This window comes from Electrona antarctica (genome assembly GCF_951216825.1).
Source record: "Electrona antarctica genome assembly, chromosome: 4".
NCBI lineage: Eukaryota > Metazoa > Chordata > Actinopteri > Myctophiformes > Myctophidae > Electrona > Electrona antarctica.
Genome location: NC_136809.1, coordinates 27,591,934 through 27,615,190, shown reverse-complemented (window position 1 = coordinate 27,615,190; position 23,257 = coordinate 27,591,934). Strand labels below are relative to the sequence as shown.

The 23,257-nt window shown below is 41.6% G+C and overlaps 1 protein-coding gene across 4 annotated transcripts in view; it reads right to left on the bottom strand.

Moving 5' to 3' along the window:
• The window catches only part of coro2aa (coronin 2Aa), a 43,596-nt gene extending 25,783 nt beyond the window's left edge, over nucleotides 1-17,813 (bottom strand). The window contains exons 1-2 of one of the 4 annotated variants that reach the window (XM_079500315.1): nucleotides 17,726-17,813; nucleotides 16,837-17,005 (exon numbers count right to left, since the gene is read on the bottom strand). Coding sequence is in view for 1 of the 4 variants with exons in the window: in XM_079500313.1 (XP_079356439.1) it covers nucleotides 17,726-17,731 (6 nt within the window). In the remaining 3 variants the exon portion in view is untranslated. Of the gene's footprint in view, nucleotides 1-1,192; nucleotides 1,527-16,836; nucleotides 17,201-17,725 lie in introns of those variants that run through there. The other 3 variants (XM_079500313.1, XM_079500314.1, XM_079500316.1) reach the window with 3 other exon arrangements.
• Between the last annotated feature and the right edge of the window lie 5,444 nt (nucleotides 17,814-23,257).

Genomic DNA, 23,257 nt, shown 5'->3' with positions numbered 1-23,257 from the left:
TGATGAATGGCGCTCCAGTCAGGCCACATAATTCACTAGTGTCCTGGAGGATGGATGTCACCATTAAAAAGCCAGCTGTGATTTTACACTGTTACACGCGGGTACAGTAGTAGATGATGTCACTCAACTTAAGAAATGGCTTCAGTGTCAACCTCAAAATTGCTTTTTTTGTTGTAGTCAACAAAAAGAAGAAGGAGGGGCATAAACACATAACTACCCAGTAGTATGCTTCTGACAAATCTGAACTTCTATATGGGACTGACCATATAGAAGGTACTATTGCCCTCTTCAGCCTACAGTACATAAATATTGATGGGGTCTATAAAGACAGACTCCCAAGAAGTATATTACTTCCTAGGACTCCATCGTGGAACCTTTCAAATCCTCAGGGTGCATTTATCCATTTGTAACTCTCATGATTGTATATGGTTTCAAATAACCGTACATGGATGTTTTCAACAGAACCAAATGGCTCCATATGAAATGTTTGCCACAGGCCTCTATATGTGCTACAGCATATGCCATACACAGTAGACACCAGACATCAGTGATATTACTACTACTAGTATTGTTTCACACATAACGTGTTTCTATTCTATGCACAAGTGTAGTGTAACCACAGCTATCAAATATGTAGCTTTAGGACAGCTTAGAGAATGTTGCATTTTCAAATCTAGACACGCGTAGTCGTTTCGTTTGAAGGGTGATTCCTCCAGCCGTCTTGTTCAAGCTTGTCGCTACTCACCCCCCCAAAATTTAAGAACTACACAGACAGACACACGCCAATATGCACACAAGCATCAGCACACACACGCCTGACTTTCAACCCCCGGGCCAAAGGTGAGCTCATGCGCTCGCATGTCCGCACACGCACATGCACAGGATCCTGGACGGCAGTGCTCAGTGCCACAGCTTACCAGATAAAGATGATCAGAAAACAGAAGAGATGAGCTTAATGTACATTTCAATTTAACTCTATGGATAGTGTAAAGATTGACCTGTCACCCGTGATATACTGTCAGAGTTAATTTAACACTTTTAATGAAGTATTGTATATATTAGAATAGGACTATAAGGTCATGAACTAATCACTGGGCTACATGTGTACATACATAGAGCAGACAACAGGGTGAGAGAGTGACAGTGATCACGAGACAAAGAGAGCCAGATTGTGTAGGTGTTCATTACTTACCCTGTCAGATGGTAGTGCAGAGGGGGAACAGGCACAGAGGATAAAAGAGCGATGGCTCCTCGAGTGAGAGAAGGTAAAGTCTGTCTGTCAGTCTGTCTTTCAGTTCCAGAGGTGCTAGCCACAAATCACTCTTCGCCCTCCCTCTCCCTCAAGCACAGGGGAAGATTCTGACCCTCAGCACACACGCATAAACTCCAGCAGTTACACACAGATTTCTATGAGATTGAACATCCACTGTGTGTGACTGTGTGATTGTGTGTGATTGTGTGTGTGTGTGTGTGTGTGTGTGTGTGTGTGTGTGCGTGCACACGTGCATGAGTGAACCCGTCCCTAGTCCAGCAGAAGACAACCAGTAGACTAACCTACAGTATAGCGTCCTTTGTACAATATCCAAACACGTCAGAACAGTAGCGAGCACTGCGTGCACTGTACATGGGTGAGTGCAAGTGTGTGAGAGCAAGCAGGGGAGTGTGTGTGAGTGTGTGTGCGTACACTCCCTAAAAAGGGAGGTGCCGTGAGGAGAGAGAGAGAGAGAGAGAGAGGCAGGTAATCACACACCCCCTCTCTTCCTTGAAATGCCACTCCCGCTCCCTCTCTCTCTCTGTCTCTCCACACCTCCACACTGTCCACAGTATTTGCTCAATCAGGATTCTTCCTTCCTTCTATCTTAGAGGGGGGGGGGGGGGGGAGCAGTCCTTGGTTTCGTCTTCTTTCATGTATTTTCCTTTTTCAGTCTGCCTCAGTAACAAATGACTATACTTGTATGACTATTCTTTTAACCATCTGTAGATTGGGGAACTAATGAAGCTGTGCTTTCTGAATGCAGCCATTACCAATACGTACAGTATGCCACATGTGGCTAACGCCACAATGCATGAGAGAGTTGGATGGGTTTGTTCCAGGGTGCCAGAGGGACCCTTGACCTCTCAGTTTAAATTTTATACCCTCGTCATTTTTCAACTGACCCCCCGTCATTTAATCCCGGAGCCAAGTCTGAGTTGTTTTGTGTGTTGGCTGTGTGGCCGATAAATTATCTGAGCCCAATCAGCCAATGTAGAAACAGGACGCACGCACGCACACACGCACGCACACACACACACGCACGCACACACGCACACACGCACGCACACACGCACACACGCACACACACACACACACACACACACAGAGAGAGAGAGAGAGAGAGATGAGCGAGGTGAGCTATGTGGAGGCCAGTGGTCAATATGAACACGTCAGTCAGATAGGGAATGAAAATGTTTGGCTATTGACAGCTGGCCTTCAAATGGTCATATGGTGCTAGAGAGCACAGCCTGGTCGATTGTGTTTATTGCACAAAACATGCATTAACATTTGTCAGGAGCACAGGCACAAATATGAACACACACAAACTTGTTACAAAGCGGACCACAAATGCACAGCTACCTCCAGCACCGACACACGCCCTCGGGTCCAGAGTTCATGTAGCGTCTAGTAGAAGTGAACAAGATAAGAGGTAGGACTGATAAATTGGTAGAAATGTGGGAAACTGACAGTAGTGTCCCATAAAGCAAAACCTTTTTTTTTTTTTACACACACACACACACACACACACACACACACACACACACACACACACACACACACACACACACACACACACACACACACACACACACACACACACACACACACACACACACACACACACACACACACACACACACACACACACACACACACACACACACACACACAAGGGTGGACTCGTACAATGAATGTACGAGTCCACCCTTTGCTATTGCCAAGAAGAACTTTAAAATGTAGTATAGTGATATATATAGTATAGTGGTGAACATGGGAATTAATTATGGGGCAATAACCTGTAGAAAACTACACCTAGTCTCGCGTTGTCTCTCACAATTTTCAAATGCTTATAGCATTCGGAGATTGTGTAATAGTTGTGTAATTGTCTGACTACGCGAGACTACTTAACACCTAACCCAGAAATTGCTTATTGTAGAATTTGGACAATTTCCCTCACCCTTCCATTCTCATTAGGACATTAACGAGTGGTGCACACATACTCATGCAAGTCATGCATGCACCATTCGAGCACGGGCAAGTTAGTAATCTCTGCCAATGGCCCGTCGAATGCCAGTATGATACCATAGTTAGCGGCAGACAGTGGAGCAATCAGCTGGTGTCCACCCACCCACTCTGTGTGCTTATTAAAGAAGACAACCCACACAGTACTGATTTATGACATGTTGAGCTGGCAACAGAACCATCACTCAATGTAAGACCAAAGCCCTGATCACTACCTATTCTAGTAAACATACTGCTGGGCGGCCTGGGCCCAATTTGGGTCATCACAGCCCACTTTAATAGGTCATGAGTACTTTAAAAAAAAAACAATAATAATACATTGTGTGACGATGAGGAAGGTTCTTAGGTTCTAATCGCTTGGGAGTCTGCATGAGCAAAATATCTAATGCAGTATTTCTCAACACTTTCTAGATCAGGGCCAAATCTGGAAAGCATTCGAGGCCATGTAATTGTAACATGGTGGTCAAATGGGTGAATCAATGGAACTAACAGCAGTGGGCCTGGTTTTCTGGTTCCACTGAAAAATCGGAAAAAAATAGCATGAAAATAATGTTTTAATGTGTAATATTGTTTTTATTTTAATATCAAATTATCATTCAAATCTTTGTGTTTTGCTCACGGCTCACCAGTGGGCCGGGGCCCACGGGTTGAGAACCAGTGATCTATTCTAAAGTAAAAGACTTGCTGGTCTGTAATCACACATCAAACACAGTCAGGCTAATAGTTATCTATGGTGAGAAACTAGGCCTGCTGAGACCTAATGGCTGCCCCTCACTCCTCGCTTTGTTGTTTCTGTTGAACAGGTTGCCTCTGTTTTGATGCTAAAACACCTGGTTTCAGTGCCAAGTGCAGACCTACTTTTACCCTGGCGATGCTGAGAAGCTTCAAAGGATTTTGTACATTTCTGCTTTAACCACTACAAGTGCACAGGGTTTCCTTACTTATGTAGATTAACATAGTTTCAAATATATGATGCTTTGTGTGGTCCTGTTAATATTAACCCTCCAGCAACACTTTAACAAGATGCATCATTATGAGTTCTCATGAAAGGATTATTAAGGCTAGGCCATTTTCAATCTGATGGTTGTTATTTGCAGAATACATTATTTTCCCTCTATAGTCAAAAGTTCCCATGGGAGCATGCCTATTCTGGGGAGAACATTCACCCAACATAGCCGATCTACAAGCTCTATTACTTACTAAGAACAGAGGTGGTTTAAGTGGTTAATGTTGAATTTCCTCACTGACGTTCGTGAATGTTAATTAAATAGCTCTATATTGCCATAGTACCCTATTGGCCTGAATTTAAGACTACGTTTTTTTCCAATGGAAATATCCTAAAAAACAGGGTCGTATTATAATCGGGGACTAGACTATTTGACATTCAATGTTCTTTTTCCACAAATGAGTCTTAAAAAATGGGGGTCGTCTTATATTCGGGACAATACGGTAATCATTGCTATTGTAACAGCTTGGTCTCCCGTTCTTTCCAGCTCTTTGGTAAAGGTTTTAGACTAGTACACTACTACCTCATCATACCAATTTCATCCAATCAGGAGAGAGAGAACTCATATGATACAGCATAAACAAATGAAATTGGAAGCGATGAAAAAAAAAAGAAATAAAAGAGCTAACAACATTTTAGGCTGATAAATGGGTTCTCTCTCCCGATTGGATGAAAGCGGTGACACACCTGAACATTTATTTTCTGTTTATTAAAGGGATGGAGTGATGCTATAAAGTGTTTTGTTGCAAAATAAACACTCTATAGCAATGATTACTCTCAGAATATAGAGCTTTAACTTTTTTTTAAAGTGTGAAGTGCTCTTATCATCATACATCATCACATTCCAGCCAATCACTTTTGGCGTCCACGTCTGTCCTCAATTTTTAAGCCCTCAGCGAATCAAATCATCGTTATGGGGTCAGACACACAAAGCTGGGCATAGGAGTTCAATCTTCAAAAAAATCAATAACAAAATTCAATAACACTTTTGGTGTTAGTGGGTCAAATTTGACCTGTGATTTAACTGGGCCCAAAATACTAAAACAATTATAAAATTACATATTTTTCTCCCCCACCTCATAGCTGACTTGTTATTTATTCACATCCATGTAAACGCTATTTAAAATATTATTTTGGGTTATATGCAATTATAAAAATGTTAAAATTCACTCATTACATTACATGTTATCTGGCTATAATAGACTTAATATTATACTAATAGTAGAAGACACTCATTTTTAAATCAGGTAAAAACCTTTAGGTCAAAAACTCATTGTTTTACTACTAATAGCAAATGCAAATTTGTATCTCTCAAACATATAAACATTGAACATTTGGGGGTAATTGAGCCACACTTCTCTGCCGGGTCATATTTGACCCGTAACACCACAGATTTTTTTTATAGAGATCAGAATGAACTAAAATGATGATAATTAATATTATTGTGTTAAAATAGCCGTTTCTGAGGATATCATGAATCCTTGTTCCAATAAAGAAATGTAAAGGGTACTTTACATATAAAGGTGCTGCTTTAAGCTGTTTAATATCTAATATAAAAAAATAAAAAATAATAATAAACGGCTGGCCCAGACCGGCCTGGACTGGACCGGCCGTTCGGGAGTTGTCCCGGATTTCCCAATGGCCAGCACATCTCTGCTAATGTTGTCCAGATTACATTTAGACTGTTGAGGCTATGGTTTTACATTGTACCGTTTCTTTATATTGTTCATTTGAGGTTGTTCCATTGATGTAGTGTATCTTAATGCGTATATATTAAAGCTGCCAATATCCAATTATTCACACAGGGGACATGTTTGTGTGCAATATTTGCCATGCACTAAAATGAGGGCACAACTTGTACCCTCATTTAAGTGCATGGCAAATATTGCACTGGTTGCATAAGTCATCTGTGGTCCTATTGTAGTCCAATGTAAACAGAAATATCCTACACTTTTGCCTACATGACTCTTTGCAAGAGTAAATCGGAACAGAGAGGTTGACTACTTCCAAGAAGAATTTCTTGTCAATCCCACTGAGCTGAAGATTTTTCATATTTGTCATGGATTTGCATGTTGCTCCCGAGTCCGAGGTTGGTTTGGTTGTTTGGCTGTGCACATACCCACACCCAATCCAACACATAGGTCACCTGCTGATTCACCATTGACTTTCAGGTCATTTTATTCATAAAACAAAAGTACTATCAATAGGTCAGCCAATATAGTATAGTCATTGACAAGATTTAAACTTACTGTTATGTGGAAGTTGTGGGGAAAAAAAACACAAAAACAGAAGTTGTAATTTCATCACTTGTTCCTCCCTTATTGAACAAGGAACCAAACCAAATGTGTGTTATATGCAAAAATAGGAGCAAAGAGCAGACAAGAACCGGTGATGACATTACCATTTAGCTTTTTCCTCGTCATTCCTCGCATACATGTTGACAGGTAGGCCCTGGGCCCTGGCCATAGACATATAAAGGTAGATGCCTCTTCCGGGTCTGGGGTGTGTGTTCTCGAGAGGGGGCAAAGCTTTCCCGAGATTCCTTGCGAAGCAGTGGAAGCATGAGTGGAAGCATGCATGCCAAGCTTCTGCGTGCGTTGCAGAACGGATGTTCGGGTCTGACAAGTGGCGGAAAAGATGAGCTGTGATTGGCCAGTAGTGACTTGAGTGGCAGCGTGGTGTAGCGTGCCTTCCACACATCCGGCGCAATTCCGCCCCAGAGTGTACATTTTTCCGCCCTCCTGTCGACACACATGGCTCCAACGAACTGCAGCGGCCAAAGAGGCATCTATTTTTTATATCTATGGCCCTGACCACTCAACACACATTCCGTGAAAGGCTTCTAAAGATTTTGATTTGGATGATGTCAGAGAATAGATCACACTATGGGCAGCTGAAGACCAGCTGTAGATGTTGATGTGAAAACAATATGCAATGCAAGTGGATTACCTCAAGTTATCTCAAGAGTCAAGAATCTCATGCTTTAAACTGAAAATGCTATGGTGCTCCTCAACAGCAGTTGATCTACAACTGAATTCTGAACAACAGAATCTACAACAGTGCAATTATTGAATTATCAGTTGACACAAGAAACCACATGTTATTTTATAAGCTCATGTAAAGTTTATGTAAAGAAAAATAATCCCCCCCCCCTCCCTCTCACACAGATGCACACACACACACACACACACACACACACACACACACACACACACACACACACACACACACACACACACACACACACACACACACACACACACACACACACACACACACACACACACACACACACACACACACACACACACACACACACACACACACACACACACACACACACACACACACACACACACACACACGAGCAATAATGAAATTTAAGATCATAATCTGTCCATGTGTCTTAACAAGCCAAACAGTGAGTAAGTATTTCAGTGCAATCTCTTGGCTAGGAATCTGCATCTGCACTAGTCTCAACCTGACAAAGTTCAGCACACACACACACGAGTGACAATTATTAGATCGGCAAACAGTTTCTGAGAACCAAAAAACCCTGAATGTCTGTATCTGTCTGTCAACAGGTTTGCGGGGGTTGCATTAATCTCTAGGTCCAGCCTGATCTCACGGAAATACGTGAATATGTTCATATTTACATACACGACTAGAAAAGCCCCAAATCCGTACATACAGTATGACAGTAATGACACTACTACTGTTTTGAACGCAACGGAGGCGTAGTGCTATTTCACCGTGGCTGGTTCGGGCTGGGTGAGTTCGGATTTGACATTATTTTCGAATCTGTCCATAGCGGGTGGTGTCTCCCGTGGCTCAAGTTCCCGTCCGTCAAGACTCATTGTCTATGGGGAGGATTTCAGTGTCATATGTACGGATTTTGGGGTTTTCTAGACGTGTATGTACGGAATTGCAATGCCGTACATATCTAGGTATTTCTGTTAGATCGGGTTGCTAGGCTCTAGGGTGTGGGCACCCGCTTCCCTGATTGGCCCACCCAACCTGTTGCCTTAACTGATTGGATGAGCTCTGCGTCATGTTTGTGCCGGATAACCGATATAAGTTACGACAGCGTGTTGCAGTTTCTGAGAACGCAAAAAAACATATGTCTTCTTTCTGCTGGTCTGTGGAGGACATCTCTGTATGTTTTTAGGATGGGGTGGGCACCGGCTTCCATAATTGGCCAACCCCACCCGTCGGCTTTACTGATTTGTGCCGCCTATCTGATATAAGTGGCAGCTTTCTTTCCGGTTGCGACTTGCATGGCCCCGGTTAGACGGGTACCCAGAGGGTGCCTGTCTAGAATAATGATGTGAGAAGTGGTCTTAACCAAGTACGAATCAATTCATAGGCTTGTAATAGATTGTACAACATGTCGTTTTGAGGAAGCAATCTGATTGGTTGAAATAACCATCTAGCCGTGCTTAAACGAGCATGATGGAACGCCTAATCAAAACATAGGAAATCAGCTGCGCTGAGTCTCGCTGCTCTCCCAGAGCAGAACTGGCTAGGCTAGCGGTTTTCTTGGCATATTTTTGGTCGTAGTGGCTACATCTGTCATTAAATAAATGTGTTTATCGAATATCTTAGTTATAATGAAATTGAATTGACATGTTTTGTCATGTCAATTCAATTCTAGCTGCTAGCATTTATTGAAAAATTAGGATCTAATTCACGCCAGCATTTTTTCCAGTTGAGCTCTTATTTTGAAAAGCCACATTTCCAGACTTCTGGCTTCAACCAGAAAACTCCAAACAAGTATTAACCTAGTAAGTTGAACAGGTCCAGGACGACTGTTGTTTACAATATGGGTCTATGCCGGGGCTCCGGAGGAGTCCCCATCGTCGGCTCTGTGCCCTCAAAGAAACGCTGTTTTGACCAAAAATGCCATCTGGGACAAGGAATAGGAGATACAGGCGATTGAAAGAAACGGATAGAATGGAAATAGATGGATTATTATGGCGAAGACGGAAGCTGTTAATGGTAACTTTTAAGGGCACTTCTGCAATGCCTATGGAACTCGCCTATCGGCTCGTTCCTGCAGTAACGCAGGCGTGCCATTAATGACAGTAAAGCACACCCTCTTGTGTAATATTGCTTAAATATATACATTTCAAAAGGGTGTAGAGCTGGGAATAGATTGAAGGACTTTAGTTGTGTGATCCTGTTATTTCACTGCACACTGCTGTAAAAAGCACAAACTGCATCTTGTGTTTTGAAGGTCATATCACGACAGATACTATCGATAGTAAATGCTATCAAATAATATACCATCCCCTTCTAGACCAGCGATATTGTAGTTTTGACACGGGAGACTGACTGTACACATTTTGTGCTCTTTTGACTTTGTTGTGCGTAAGGAGCATCACAGGAAACATTAAACTTAATGAGGAGCCGGCTGAGTGATGTAGGAAGCAAAGCATCTGATGAGGTCTTCATTCAGTCCATTGTTCATCGCATAAACACTTGTCAGTGATCACATTTACTGGAAAGGAGCCACGTACCTCTCACCAGATGGATGTGCACAGTAAAATCCTCAGTGCTAATTCATTGACTCCTAACTCAGAGTGCACACCCATGCAGGTCCAGTTCGTTGAATTTCTACACTCCGGGTTAATTTAACACTGAGGATCTTACTGTGTATTACAAAAGGACAATGTGTGATTAATTTGTGATCTAACTCCCTATGCATTGAGTCACATCATATCAGCATGCCTGTGCAATGGACTCCATGCCTTCATGGATGATTCACTCAAAGGCCTGCATGGACAGTTACTTTACACGCTTCTCATTCAGTGGTATTGTGACAAAGCACTTACATCAACTCAGTGAGTGACTGTTTTTACAGCCAAGAGTTAAGAGCCCAATTAGGAATTAAATAGATCTGCACGCGTGTGCGCACGCACGCACACACGCACGCACGCACGCACGCACAGTCGCACACACACACACAAAGCGACTTTCAAGAATACAGAATATATTCATATACTCCAACTTCACATGCGGTCAACAATGAGGATATTAAGTAGATGACAATCTAGTAGTTCATATTAAAATATTTCAGTGTCAGACATTTGAATTAGATCATAGTCATTATCTAATTCAGATATAGCAACACCTGGTTGGTATTCTATCTCTATCTCACATACCCATAACACCTACACAGAGAGAAGTGTAGGCTCAAGCCTTCATGCTCAGAGCACACACACATCCACAGACACTCACAAAACAATGAACACAATTTATTATGATTCCTCTTCCCTTCCTACTGGAACCCATCAGGCTGTATTAATGCGCGCACGGACACACACACGCCCACACAGGCACGCAGACAAAGGTCTGCGCCCCATCAGTGCAAAGACAAATATCAGATTGTATTGTCAAGATGAAGAGCAAATCAATGTCTTTATTGACTTACAGTAAGAGGGGCCAAGACAGACACATGACGGAAGGTTGGAGTGCACACAGCAGATAATGACATCATTACTCAGACAGACAGACAGACAGACAGACAGACAGACAGACAGACAGACAGACAGACAGACAGACAGACAGACAGAGACAGGAAGAAGGCTACAAATACAGAGACATGGGGGTGCCTGGTGGCTCAGCCTGTTAGTGCACGGACAACATGCTCCTTGAGAGATGCAAGGACCACGGTGGTTTGAATTTGATTCCTGTCATGTCTCTGCAAGGCCTTGGTTTTCTGAATCTCTCTACTCTAGTCTATAGTATACTAAAAGAAAATCTAACAAAAAAGATAAAACATGAAAATGACATTATGAGAGAGAGATAGGCTAGCTTAATGAGAGTCCTAGTCCTACACAGTGAGGCCTGGGGGTGGGACTAGGCAAGCTTTCAAACAAGACCCCTCACTTTTCAATTATCTCACTAACGTGTTAGTTTAGCAGAGCTTACAGTAGGGAACGAGAGGCTTAAAGTGGACTCCTTGACACTTCTATAACCTATGACAAAATGAGTCAGCCATGCGTGTAGTGAAGATTTATTCTAATGCTATTAATTATGACATTGCTAAGCTGCACTGGAGATAGGCAAAGATGCCGAGAATTATATCCCCTGGCGGGCACTGTAAAAACAAAATAAGGAAAAACATTACTTGCTGGTATGCCAAATTAATTTGGCTTCAAAGAGTCAAACAACCTCCCTCTGTTGAAACTCCTTTGTTATTAATTGACAAAACTGCAAAGCACTGATCAATTATTCAGCAGGCAGAACGATAAGAAACTGCTAGAGGCAAAGACAAAGCATGTTGATCAGTGTAGCCATTAAATGGCTACCCTGCAGCCGCTACACGGCTACAGTGTCAGCCATTGTAAAAGTACACCTTTATGCATCTCTTATTTATCTGTCCTGCAGACAGGTCCTTACAGAGCGTTATAGGAGCTCCAAATATGCATGCTGTAACACAAAACACCAATGTGTCTCTCTACTCAGTTATCATATTTCATAATTGTGACAGCAGTACTTGGGGGCAGCATAGATGCATAATATAGAAAAAGACAGCAAAACGTGGATGCATCTCGTAGTGTCAATTCCTAATTTATACTTCATACTTACTGTATCACTCAGAGAGCGACACAGTTGTACCTTGCAGTATAAATTAGGCCTCACTTTCACTAGCTAAGGACATCCATGCTACCATAGCAACAGTAGTCAAGGTGAGTTTCACTTTCTTTCTCGTGCCACTAGGGGATTAACTTGCCTTGTACCACAATCTACCTGTAGCATCTAAATTAATATAGGAGGACACACCCTGCTCTCAGGCTCAATGCCAATACTAATCACATCATGCCCATTGGCTAACAGCATTAGCATGTTGTGATACTCCCATGCACAGCCCTGTCTTGGCGGTTTGCTGACTCGCTAACACTAATAATGTAATGTGTTTGTCAAGAGACAGTGATGCGTGTTTGTATAGACACACACTGCTTCTGCCCACTGTATTCCCTGTGCTATTATAGCACAGAGAATGACCTCCCTCCAGCCACTATGCTACAGCTCTGCTATAGCAAGCATAGTAGCTAGATAGAGGTTATTCCCACTTTCCCAGCAGACCGTTTCAACCTTGGTAATTCTGCACCAAACCAATAAATCCCTTCTAAATTCAAGTACAAGATAGGGCTGTCTAGACCTAATCGTGGAATACTGTAGCTGAAACTTGAACAAAATATACAAAACCAATGCAATCAAATTGGGCCTTAATTCTGTGCTTGGCATAGCACAAACACAAAATCAATAACATTACCACAGTGGACACAGTAAAGTGTTCATTTCTCTGAGAGCATGTACAACATAAGGGTCCATTTGGTTCCATTTGTACACTGAAGGATTTTACAATGTAAGTAGGACTCAGCAGCTACACTGTTACCATGTCACACATCTAATACATATTAGACTTGACAGTCATCTTCTGGAGTTAGACCATTACGGTCCACATTAGGCTTCTGGGGTCGATAGAGTGAACACAAACACATGTATACATTAGTAAAGTAGGTCCACCTCTCTCTCCACTCCTCATTAATAATGTTAGTCAAACCCATCTGGCTCAATACCACCGCTACAGGAGCAGCAGCACACATCTAGAATTTGGCATATTAGCCAATAGCCATGAAGCAATAGTGCATTACCAAATAATAATAATAATGGAATGGTTTCCCCAATGAATCTCTGATGTCATATTGATGATGTTACGTAATGGAAGTTTCTTGTGTTCAGTACTGTAAAATTGACACACACACACACACACACACACACACACACACACACACACACACACACACACACACACACACACACACACACACACACACACACACACACACACACACACACACACACACACACACACACACACACACACACACACACACACACACACACACACACACACACACACACACACACACACACACACACACACACACACACACACACGCTCTTCTAATGGCTCACCCATTAGGCACCACAGTGTACAAATCAAATGTGGTGATTATTTTGTTGAACATCGCAATATTTATAGTAAGATATAGGTAGAGTCAAACCAGCAGTGCCACTGCCACTGGAGCCACAGGTTGAATAGTGCAGAATTCTGTGAAACGTACATATGGACAGTTGGACACTGGGAGCTTGGCACTGACAAAATCGACAGATTTTCTCTTTTTTGACTAATCCTCTCAGTATCCCCCGCTCACACACGTGTGAGTAGCAGCCCGATAATCCCTGACAGTTGGACAGCTGTCATGTCAGAAACATGCAGCTCCGATTGGTGACATTACAATGAAAAACACAACAGTATAGTATATGAGTCGACAAAACAAAATATGACAATAAGAAACAAACACATACAGCCAAGCATGTTCTATACAAGAACATCAACACAAAATGAATTATGTCCTTATCACGGTAATGACAAGAGACAGAGTGTGTGTGTGTGTGTGTGTGCGCGTGCGTGCGCATGAGACCTGTGCAATGTGCAATGTGTCTAATGTCTTTACATGTAGTGACGTATGCACATATTGGTGCGTAGTATGTGTGTAGTGTGTATGTGTGCTTGACTGCTTGTGTACGTGGTTGTTTCTGTATGTGTGATCACAGTGACAGGGGGTTAATGACATGATTATGAGGTCATGTCTGCCCGTGTGTGTGACAATGACAGCGTGTCAGGTCACGTGCGCAGGCAGGTTACATAAGACTATTTTAGGGATTTCCTAACCATTGTCAACACAAGTACAGTAATCATCCTCAACAGGCAGAAGCAGATGGTTTTCTAAAGCCTTGCGACCACAAATGTGGACTTTATTCTGATTGACCGATTGGGAAACTCTACTGTTCTTTCTTTGGACTGCTAGAATTTCACAATGAATTGCAAAAACACACACAGCACCAGTCATCAATGAGTTGACACTGACAGCATGTTACCCAGCAACATAAGGAAAATATCAGTGTCCACAATCTGACCTAGTTGCATAATGACATGACATAATGACACACCGCCCTGCGGCGCCCTCATAGATTTCTTTTACACCTCTGTGTTGATTACAGACAGCGTTCCATGGATGTCTTATAAACTTCACACATTCTGTACTGATACATAAACTCTCAACAACCCCACTCTTCCTGGGTTTCTACTTTCTACACAGGCAGTTGGTCCTAAATAGCGCTCGCCCAGCAGTCTGCCATCATCCAGGCGGATGCGTGCCCTTTAGGCGTCTTACTGGTAGTAAACTATACAATAAGTTATATCTTTTTTTAAATCAGTACTACAGAAACAAGTTGTATACCCTAACAAAATATTTTGACCACTTTCAACCAGGCTTCCCGAATTGGGCATGTCATTATATAGATGAACATTTTACATGTATAAAGCACAAAAATAGCAGCTTGCACAATGTGACACATTGTGAGATTGGCTATTTTTGCGATGCAGGAACGCCTTGATTATTTGACTTGCTCATTGGTGCGCCTTGGGCACACTGACATAGCCTAATGATACAGTTACTTGGTATTATCGCAAATTAGATGAAAAGTATTAGCCAGGTTATAGAAAGGTCAGCACATTCGATCCATGCAACAGCCAAGCATCGAGAACGACACCAAAACCCGGTCTGCTCACTCACTTACTGTAGCTGCTGGTCGTGCTGGATAAAAGTGTATGTCAGTTAAATGTCTAAAATTTGTCTTAATTACATATTGAAATTAAGTTACCACAAGTTATCGCTTGCAACAACAGAACCGTCACTGCTTTTCTCGGTGAGCTAATTATCTGCCTTTCAGAAGTCCAGAGTTCAAGGGCATGTTTGCTCAATGGCACACCTTCAATTGAAAGCACTCATTACCAGTGCAGTAGCAAGGACTTTGATACCTGTTACTGTCACTGTCTGGTACATGAGTTAACTTTACCTCAGTTGCTTCTGCAGCAATGCATGCAGACATACAACAACAACATTGTCCAAATTCATAAACTAAACTAATTGCAAATGGGATAAATGGTTCTTTACATGTCATTTAATGTACAAAGCACTAAAACTTTGAAGAGTCACAAGCAACAGTGGGACATAGAAGGCCTACATTTCATACTGGTTGTGTAAAACCTGAGAGAATCTCAGGTATGTGTTAACAGTCTGAGTCCGCGATAACATGCCACAAGATATGTGGCCAAGTATTTTATAGCCTCACATCAAAGTGTGGTGCTGTTTTTACTGGGACAGAGGAGAAAAAGCAGCGGTGTCCATATTCACAAACCCAACAACCTGTGACAACACATTGCTGTTAGAGCCTGTGTGGCATGCACCTTAACCACTAGGGACTACTAGGCAATTGGTGTCCCCAAATACAGGTATTGTACAACACGGAAGAAAATAATAATACAAAACCTAAATATTTTGCCAAACATTTACATTTGTGAATGTGATATGAATTACAATCAGACATCAGATCTTTATCTCTACACAGATATAAACTATTTGCATTAGCTTTATTGTGATTTCGGTATATTATTTGTGCAGCCTCAGTCAAGATGTTTGTCTCAGCTGCAAACAGGGTAGTAGGGACTGGAGATTTTGTTTTGTCAGACCAAAGACACAAAGTGTGCCCTTGATAAGACACATCCCATTATCTTAATGCTTATTTTGGCAAGAGTTCACTCCTGGGTAGATGGCAGGAGGACCTACTACTCAACTCGGCTAGATTTGCTGCTGCTTGCAGCAAGCTTCTGTTCTGCACTTGTAGTTGCCTCAATTCCTCCAAAGAATCATTACCACACTGGTAACACTTTGAAGTGAACACATTACTGTCTTGCACGAGTGACAATCTGTTAAAGGTTTCAGAGTGGAAGGCTGGCTCTCTCCCAAATGCTGTGCTAAAGTTCTGGTTTGTAAATCTCCTCTGGCTCTAAAACGCACTTAAATGGTCAATTGTTTGTGATAAGTGGTGTACCGCAGTAGGCCTACAGATAACTGGAGGGGCGGAACAGGTCCTATTCACTACCACTTCACATATGGTCAACATTAGACGCGGGTCATTAAGCGCATGCTTTTCAAACGGCTTTCTGTTGTCGTAAGTGTGTTTACGTCCATCCACACACAAAAGCAAGCTATGACAATAGAGCCGTCCAGAACCATCTGGCGGTGAAACTGGTTGGATTGGACAGAGACTGAGAGACAGACAGACATTATTATCATCCATCAATAAACCTGTTCCGAATACAACCGTAGGGCTCCGCTAGCAAAATTACTTAACGATCATTCATTTATCCAAAGTTATAAGCTACATTTCCAACTTGCCAGTTGCCACTTCCCACAATGTTAGTTTTGCGATATGATTCACGATCTCACTGGGAAGCCATAAACCCGCATGGTGATGATGGTCACAGAGACACGCCACACGAGACACATGTAAATCAAATAAATTACAGTCTAGTCCGGTGTCGAAACGTAAGAGATTTGTGAATGAACGACAGTACGCGGAACCTGGCAGGAAGTGTTTGCAATCCTTCAAGCCTACACACTACAGTGCTTACCTTTGACAGGGTACATGCAAGATGTGTCGGCAGGTGGCAATAATGTCCCCCAGACCAGAGGACCCCTGCGGAGAAGTGCAGCGGTCGGTGGGTGGGTGGACGGACGGCGTGGCCGACAGACAGGACCGGACCCCCTGGTTTTCTCCTAGTTTTGCCCCCTGCGGTTTGACTCCAATAAAGGACAAGTCGTTTTTACACAACAGTCCTACAGTCATTCATAATAAACCATTGTGAGTGGAGCAGTTATGTACGTAAAAACATGCACTGACTGGTGGCGAGCTTTACATCCGTAGTAGACAGAGATGTGTGTTTGTGACTACGGATTCATGGAGGAGGATGAAGGACAGAGATGAGGAGCGGAGGAGGAGGGAGGGAGATTGGGGACTACTCGTGAGAGGGAGGGGTGGGGCGAGGCATCTCCCCCACATAGATAAATATCAGGCCTAATGCGAATGTCTGATGATCTGCGGTAAGTTCGTGGAGGATGAGGATGACTATCTACTGAGACAGTAGACTGACTTTCATCCCACTCCCAGACGCAGACAACAAGGTCACGGACGGTAGGGTAGCCAGCTAAGCTTAGTTAAAATACATTAAACACAGTCCAAATAACGCCTGTTATTTTATTGTATTTTTTAAAAACTTTTTTACAACACATTTATACCGTAGCCTATATGCTAGTCTTTTTTTCTGTGCAATCTTACGCTCTGTGTAAAGAGTAGCGAGGGAGGCAAAGCATAGAGTTATACTATATGTAGCCGCAATTTGCAACTCTAGATTTTTTTTAAATAATTGGATGAATCTAGAGTTGCAATACCCGGCCTCCATTGACTCCCCACTCATCCAATTTGGTTTGCGATCTGCTTGTCTTAAACTACGTTAAACTCACCAACATTGCAGCTGTAGTCCAAGCTTGAATTATCCTCTTTCAATCTGCCGAGCTTGTTTTTCATAAAAATCCACCGTAGAGATGTTATGAGCTACTTTCTGTCAAGACATCCTCTGCATGTGATTCTTTTTCTAAGTGTTGCAGTTTGGAAGCACTCGTTTTTGTTAACGGGTCGCGCTGCTGCCTCCTGCATTATGTGCAAATTCGAAACAGGTGGTACGTAGGGCCGTTCAGTGACTTACGACGAGTGCTTCCAAACTCCAGCACTTAGAAAAAGAATCACCTGCACAGAAAGTAGTTGACAGAAAGTAGCTCATAATATGTCTACGGTGGATTTTTATGAAAAACAAGCTCGGCAGATTGAAAGAAGATAATTCAAGCTTGGACTACAGCTGCAATGTTGGTGAGTTTAACGTAATTTAAAACAAGCAGATCACAAACCAAATTGGATGAGTGGGGAGTCAATGGAGGGTATTGAAACTCTAGATTCATCCCATTATTAAAAAAATCTAGAGTTGCAAATTGCGGCTATACTATATGATGATATCTATAGATGTTCATTCATTGATTGATTGATTGATAATTTTATTAGCCAAAAATGCAAACAGTATAGGGATACAGTCAAGCACAAATGGTCCAAAAGGATAGCACCGAAGAAAGACCTTGCGGTCTTGTTTCCATTTGGGTCCCGACTCCCATACATTCATTCAAAACATGTTGCCAGTTTGATCCACTCTCTACACTGCAGTGCATGGGGTCCTCATGTGTCCTGGCCCTGGGTTAGATTGAGATTTATTAGTGTGGTTGCCAGACTATAGTAATTGTAACACTTTCTTATTATTATTCTTGTAACCTTTTTTGAGTGGTTTGATTGATTGATTGATTGAAGAATTTATTAACAGTTTGCAGAATTACAGTACATTTCAAGCACAAACTCAATACAAAGGCTGTTAACTGTGAGTGGACGACCCAATTAAGCATTACACTTGTTTCCAATAGGGTCCACCATGTTCAAATCATCAAAACATTTAGAGACGTACAAATAGACACTTCTATAGACAGAACAGGAATTCATCATAAAGGAGGTAAAAAGGGAAAAGAAACATATACAGTGAGGGGGGGAAAAAAAGGGGTGGGCGGTGGGGGGGATTCACGTTCAGCTCCAACCACTCCAAGGAACAGCAATGTCCGTCTTAACCTATGTGACTGTTACTATGAGTACCAGTAGGGTAAAAGCAAAAGTGGCGCTGTTGTGCCAGAAACAGAGGGAGAGAGATAGTGCTGCACTGTTGCCTGCTAGAGGGGGGGCGTAGGGACTGAGGGAACATAATATGTTCCCTCAGTCCCTACGCCCCCCCTCTAGCAGGTGAAGCCGATCAGAGTGCGTACCTATCCCCAATATTATTGGGGATAGGTACGCACTTGAGCCATATGTGAAATTGATCGGCTTCACCGGGAATGGTGTGCTTGCTCATTGCTAAGAGAAATGTTGTATAGTTTAATTTATATTAATTTATTCATGCATTCAATTTCCCCATTGACATGAATGGGAAAATGCAAAAACTCACATTCAAGTATTTTTGAATACCATAAGGGCTATAGTTGGAAGGGAGGTTCACAATTACTAAAATTAATTAACTTATAATTATATCGGTCGGCCTCATGGTGGCGCTATAACAGCCCACTTGACGTTTTGGCTTATAACTCTTGATAGTAGGTCGTAAAATCAAAAATTCCCATTTCTGTCAGGTTAGATTTTCCGCCATTTTGAATTTTCTCCAAAACACACTTTTTGCTCCTCCTCCTACAGATTATGTCCAATTCTCACAGAAATCGGTACACATTATTTCCGGACCTATCCGATTTAAACACCACAGGCAAAATTTTGATAGTGCATATCGTTATGCCGTAATCGGCTTCCGAAGTTAGTGGGAGGAGCCTATGTAAGCAACTGCGGCAAACACACTTTGCAATTTTTATTTGAGTGTTATTTGATTTGATTTTGGTAAAATAAATACAATAACAATAAAATACAATCACAATATAACTAATACACGTATCGTATACAAGTTTTACTTAGTCAGTGAGACAGTGTCTCAGCCACATTCCCCATAGGTAGCCTAGTACAAAGTATCTTCAATATGGCTTGCTAGTAATTGCTACTTTTAGTAGCCTAATTTTTAGCAGAAAAGATCAGTTACTTTTTTATGAAGAGTAACTATAGTAGCTTAGATACAATAGATAGATAGATATAAGTTTAAGTAGCTTGTACAACACTGGTTTCATATAAATAAGAAAAATCACACCTGTGTGAAGTGAGGAGCGCTTTACCAACATCACATATGACATCAATTTAACACACACACACAAAACAGTTTATAAGAATCGTGGTCCCTATTGCATATGCCGATTAGTTTACGTATGATTCATGATAACTACTTTTTTATGTATGTGATGTTTAATGTAAATCGCTCTGGATTAAGAGCGTCTGCTAAATGCTTAAATTGTAATTGTAATTGACAGACAAAACAAATCTAAAATCTGAATCCCCCCCCCCCCGCCCCCCCCTTTTTTCCCCTCACTGTATATATTTCTTTTCCCTTTTTACCTCCCTTATGATGAATTCCTGTTCTGTCTATAGAATGTACTGTAATTCTGCAAACTGTTAATAAATTCTTCAATCAATCAATCAAGTCAATCTTTCTCCACTGAGGCAACCCCTTTACTTTTTATAGCCTACCTGTTGTATAGCCTTATGCATGCACACCATGGTACTTGGCTTTCACATATTTGGTATACCGGTATACCTATAATATACTCATGCCCACTAAAATATAGTTATACAATTCTGCATTATTAGAACAAACTTGCTCAAATTACTTTAGTAGCCTTAGCATAATTATGCACCTTACAGTGAGAATGGAAGGATTTGTTCCATACTCACTGCAACTGTCCATACGTTCATGTATACAGATTTAAGGGGATTTGTCTCCCCTTAGAGTTCAAATACAGTCATTACAGGAACATTGTTGAGAAGGACTCGCATTTGAGTAAAAGGAGATGACAAGTATTTGAGTATAATCCCTTCAACTCTTCTCCTTCAAATCTAGTCCTACATTGCACTGATCAGAGCAATGGTCACAGACTCACACAGAGTTATGGCCATGTGAAATGTTAAACACTAATGTAAGACAGCTGCAGCAACCCATGTGTGTAATTTAGTTTTTGTGTGTGTGACTATTGTCATGGCAGACCCCCGGGAACAACAACGCGCCGTGACAATACGTGGCCCCTGGGGGGTTGTACAACATGGCCCTTGGTGTGACTATTCTCATGCCATATAGGCCTACCCCTGAACAGTCTTTGTGCCAAGTTTCGTTTTTTTTGTTTGTTTGTATGTTTTGTTTTTGTCTTGTTTTTGTTTTGTTATGCTTGTTTTGTTTTTGTCTTGTTTTTGTTTGTATTTTTTCATCCTTTATAGCTATGTTGAATATTAAAAGGGCTGGCATTATAAGCTGATGCTTCTGCCAAACACTCCATTTTGGTCAACAAAAAAAGAATACCCTGAATACATTGTATAAGGTGTGTTTATTTTAAATGACACTTGAACTTGAACTTGAAGTTTGATGCGGATCGGAGCAATGGTGCACCTCGCAAGTCCTAATGTTACGTTTGTGACGTCCACCATCCAGTGTGTACAAATGGTACCAAATTGGAAGCAAATTGTACTACACTTGGTCCCTTTTCTACGGTCTCAGAGTTATGGGGGTCTGTGAGTCACTGTGACTATGTGGCCTATAATGCATACCAAACTGAGGGTCCATGAAATTAAAAAGTTTGAGAACCACTGACTGACAGCCAATCATATAATATTTATATGATTGGCTGTAAAATACAGTAACAAGAAAAATAAATGTTTCAGTAAGTTCATAAATGTCATTCTTTCTGGGTTGATCTAGCCCCTTTCTCTCCACAGCCCAATAATAAATACTGTGATTTCTAAGGTGTTCATAATCATAACTTAACTGTCATACATCAACAGTTAAACACAAGGTACTCAGGGTGCCTTGAACTTGAAAACGTTTGAGAACCACTGCCCTGGCCTAAAGTACAATCACTGTTTTTTTATTTAATTTTTTTCTGATTCAGTGAGTTCTGCTCTCAGTCAGAGCTAGCTATAAGTGGTGGATACTCATGGTCAAATATTACTCAACTAGTCTACAAATTAAAGTTATTCTGCCGAATTTGAGCAAAAGTACTAGAATAGGCCTACTTGCTTTTTTTTAAGTACTTTTAAAGTACAAAGGTGCATTTTATTTTTTATTATAAATGCATTATTGTATTGAAATGTAGACATAAAAATGTAACACGTTGTGAGCTTGTATATGGTATATTCATCTACATACAGTACGGCTTAAGGCTACGGTCAAACCTCATTGTGTCTGCCTTATGAGTGTGTATGTAAAGTACACAATAGGTAAAGTAGCCTACAATAATGTAGTGGAGTGAAAGTCATAAGCATCCCCCCAAAAATACAAATACCCCAGTAAAAAGTACAGACATTCAGTACAATTACTTAAGTACAGTACTCACCTAAATGTACTGTCCATCACTGCTGGCTAGCAAGGTGGAATGCCAGAGTGGGGCAGGCGAGGAGGGAGTGAGCCTTGGCAACAGTGCAGGGCTGCTCTCTGTGGAACACATGGCACATTAACAAGATGTTTGCTGCATGAGAAGTATTCACTCCTTCCCAGTGGCGTGAAGTGGTTTACCATAAGCAGGTGTGTGAACCGCCTTTATCTCATTTCACATCATTCCCTCACAGGCTCAGCGGTTCTTTACTTGAAATGCTTTGACAGGTTTGTTGGCTAGCTGGTTTGAAAGTACTCCCATTAGAAATCAGAGAGGCCAGGGATGTCTTGTAAACATGCCCTGGCCTAGACTGATTAAATATGAATCAGATAGTGTTTTATAGAGGGCAATGTCATCATGTAACATGAATTGTACTACAGTGAGTGAGTGTAGGAACATGATTCATGTTCCTACACTCACTCACAGACCTGATTCAATGAGCCTCTTACTATACAGCATTCCACTGCTAAAAGGACATTACATGAGCTTACTTAATTATTCTTTTATGTTTTTCTTTTTGTCATCTTGTTTTAAAGGTACAATCAAAATGGCACATTCCTTCATCCCATCCTTTCACCTTTAGACAGGATCGTAATTGGGAAGGAATTGGGGGGCATGTGTTAATCAGATGTACCAATAGTCCGACATACGTGGTGGCTTCCGTGTGCAGTTAGGGTTTGGGGTAGGATGTCGGACTATTGCACATTGGACTGTTAGAACGTTGGACCTCCTGGTGTCGTTGTCAAGGTCAACTCATTGACCTTCATCTTACTTTTGAAATTTTAGCTTCAAGTTCTTGTAGCTTTAGGATTTCTCTTCCGACATTACTAATGGTACCTTCCATTCTGAATCCTTTCCTCCAGCTGATTGAAACTGGAGAAAAGAACACTAAATATGGGT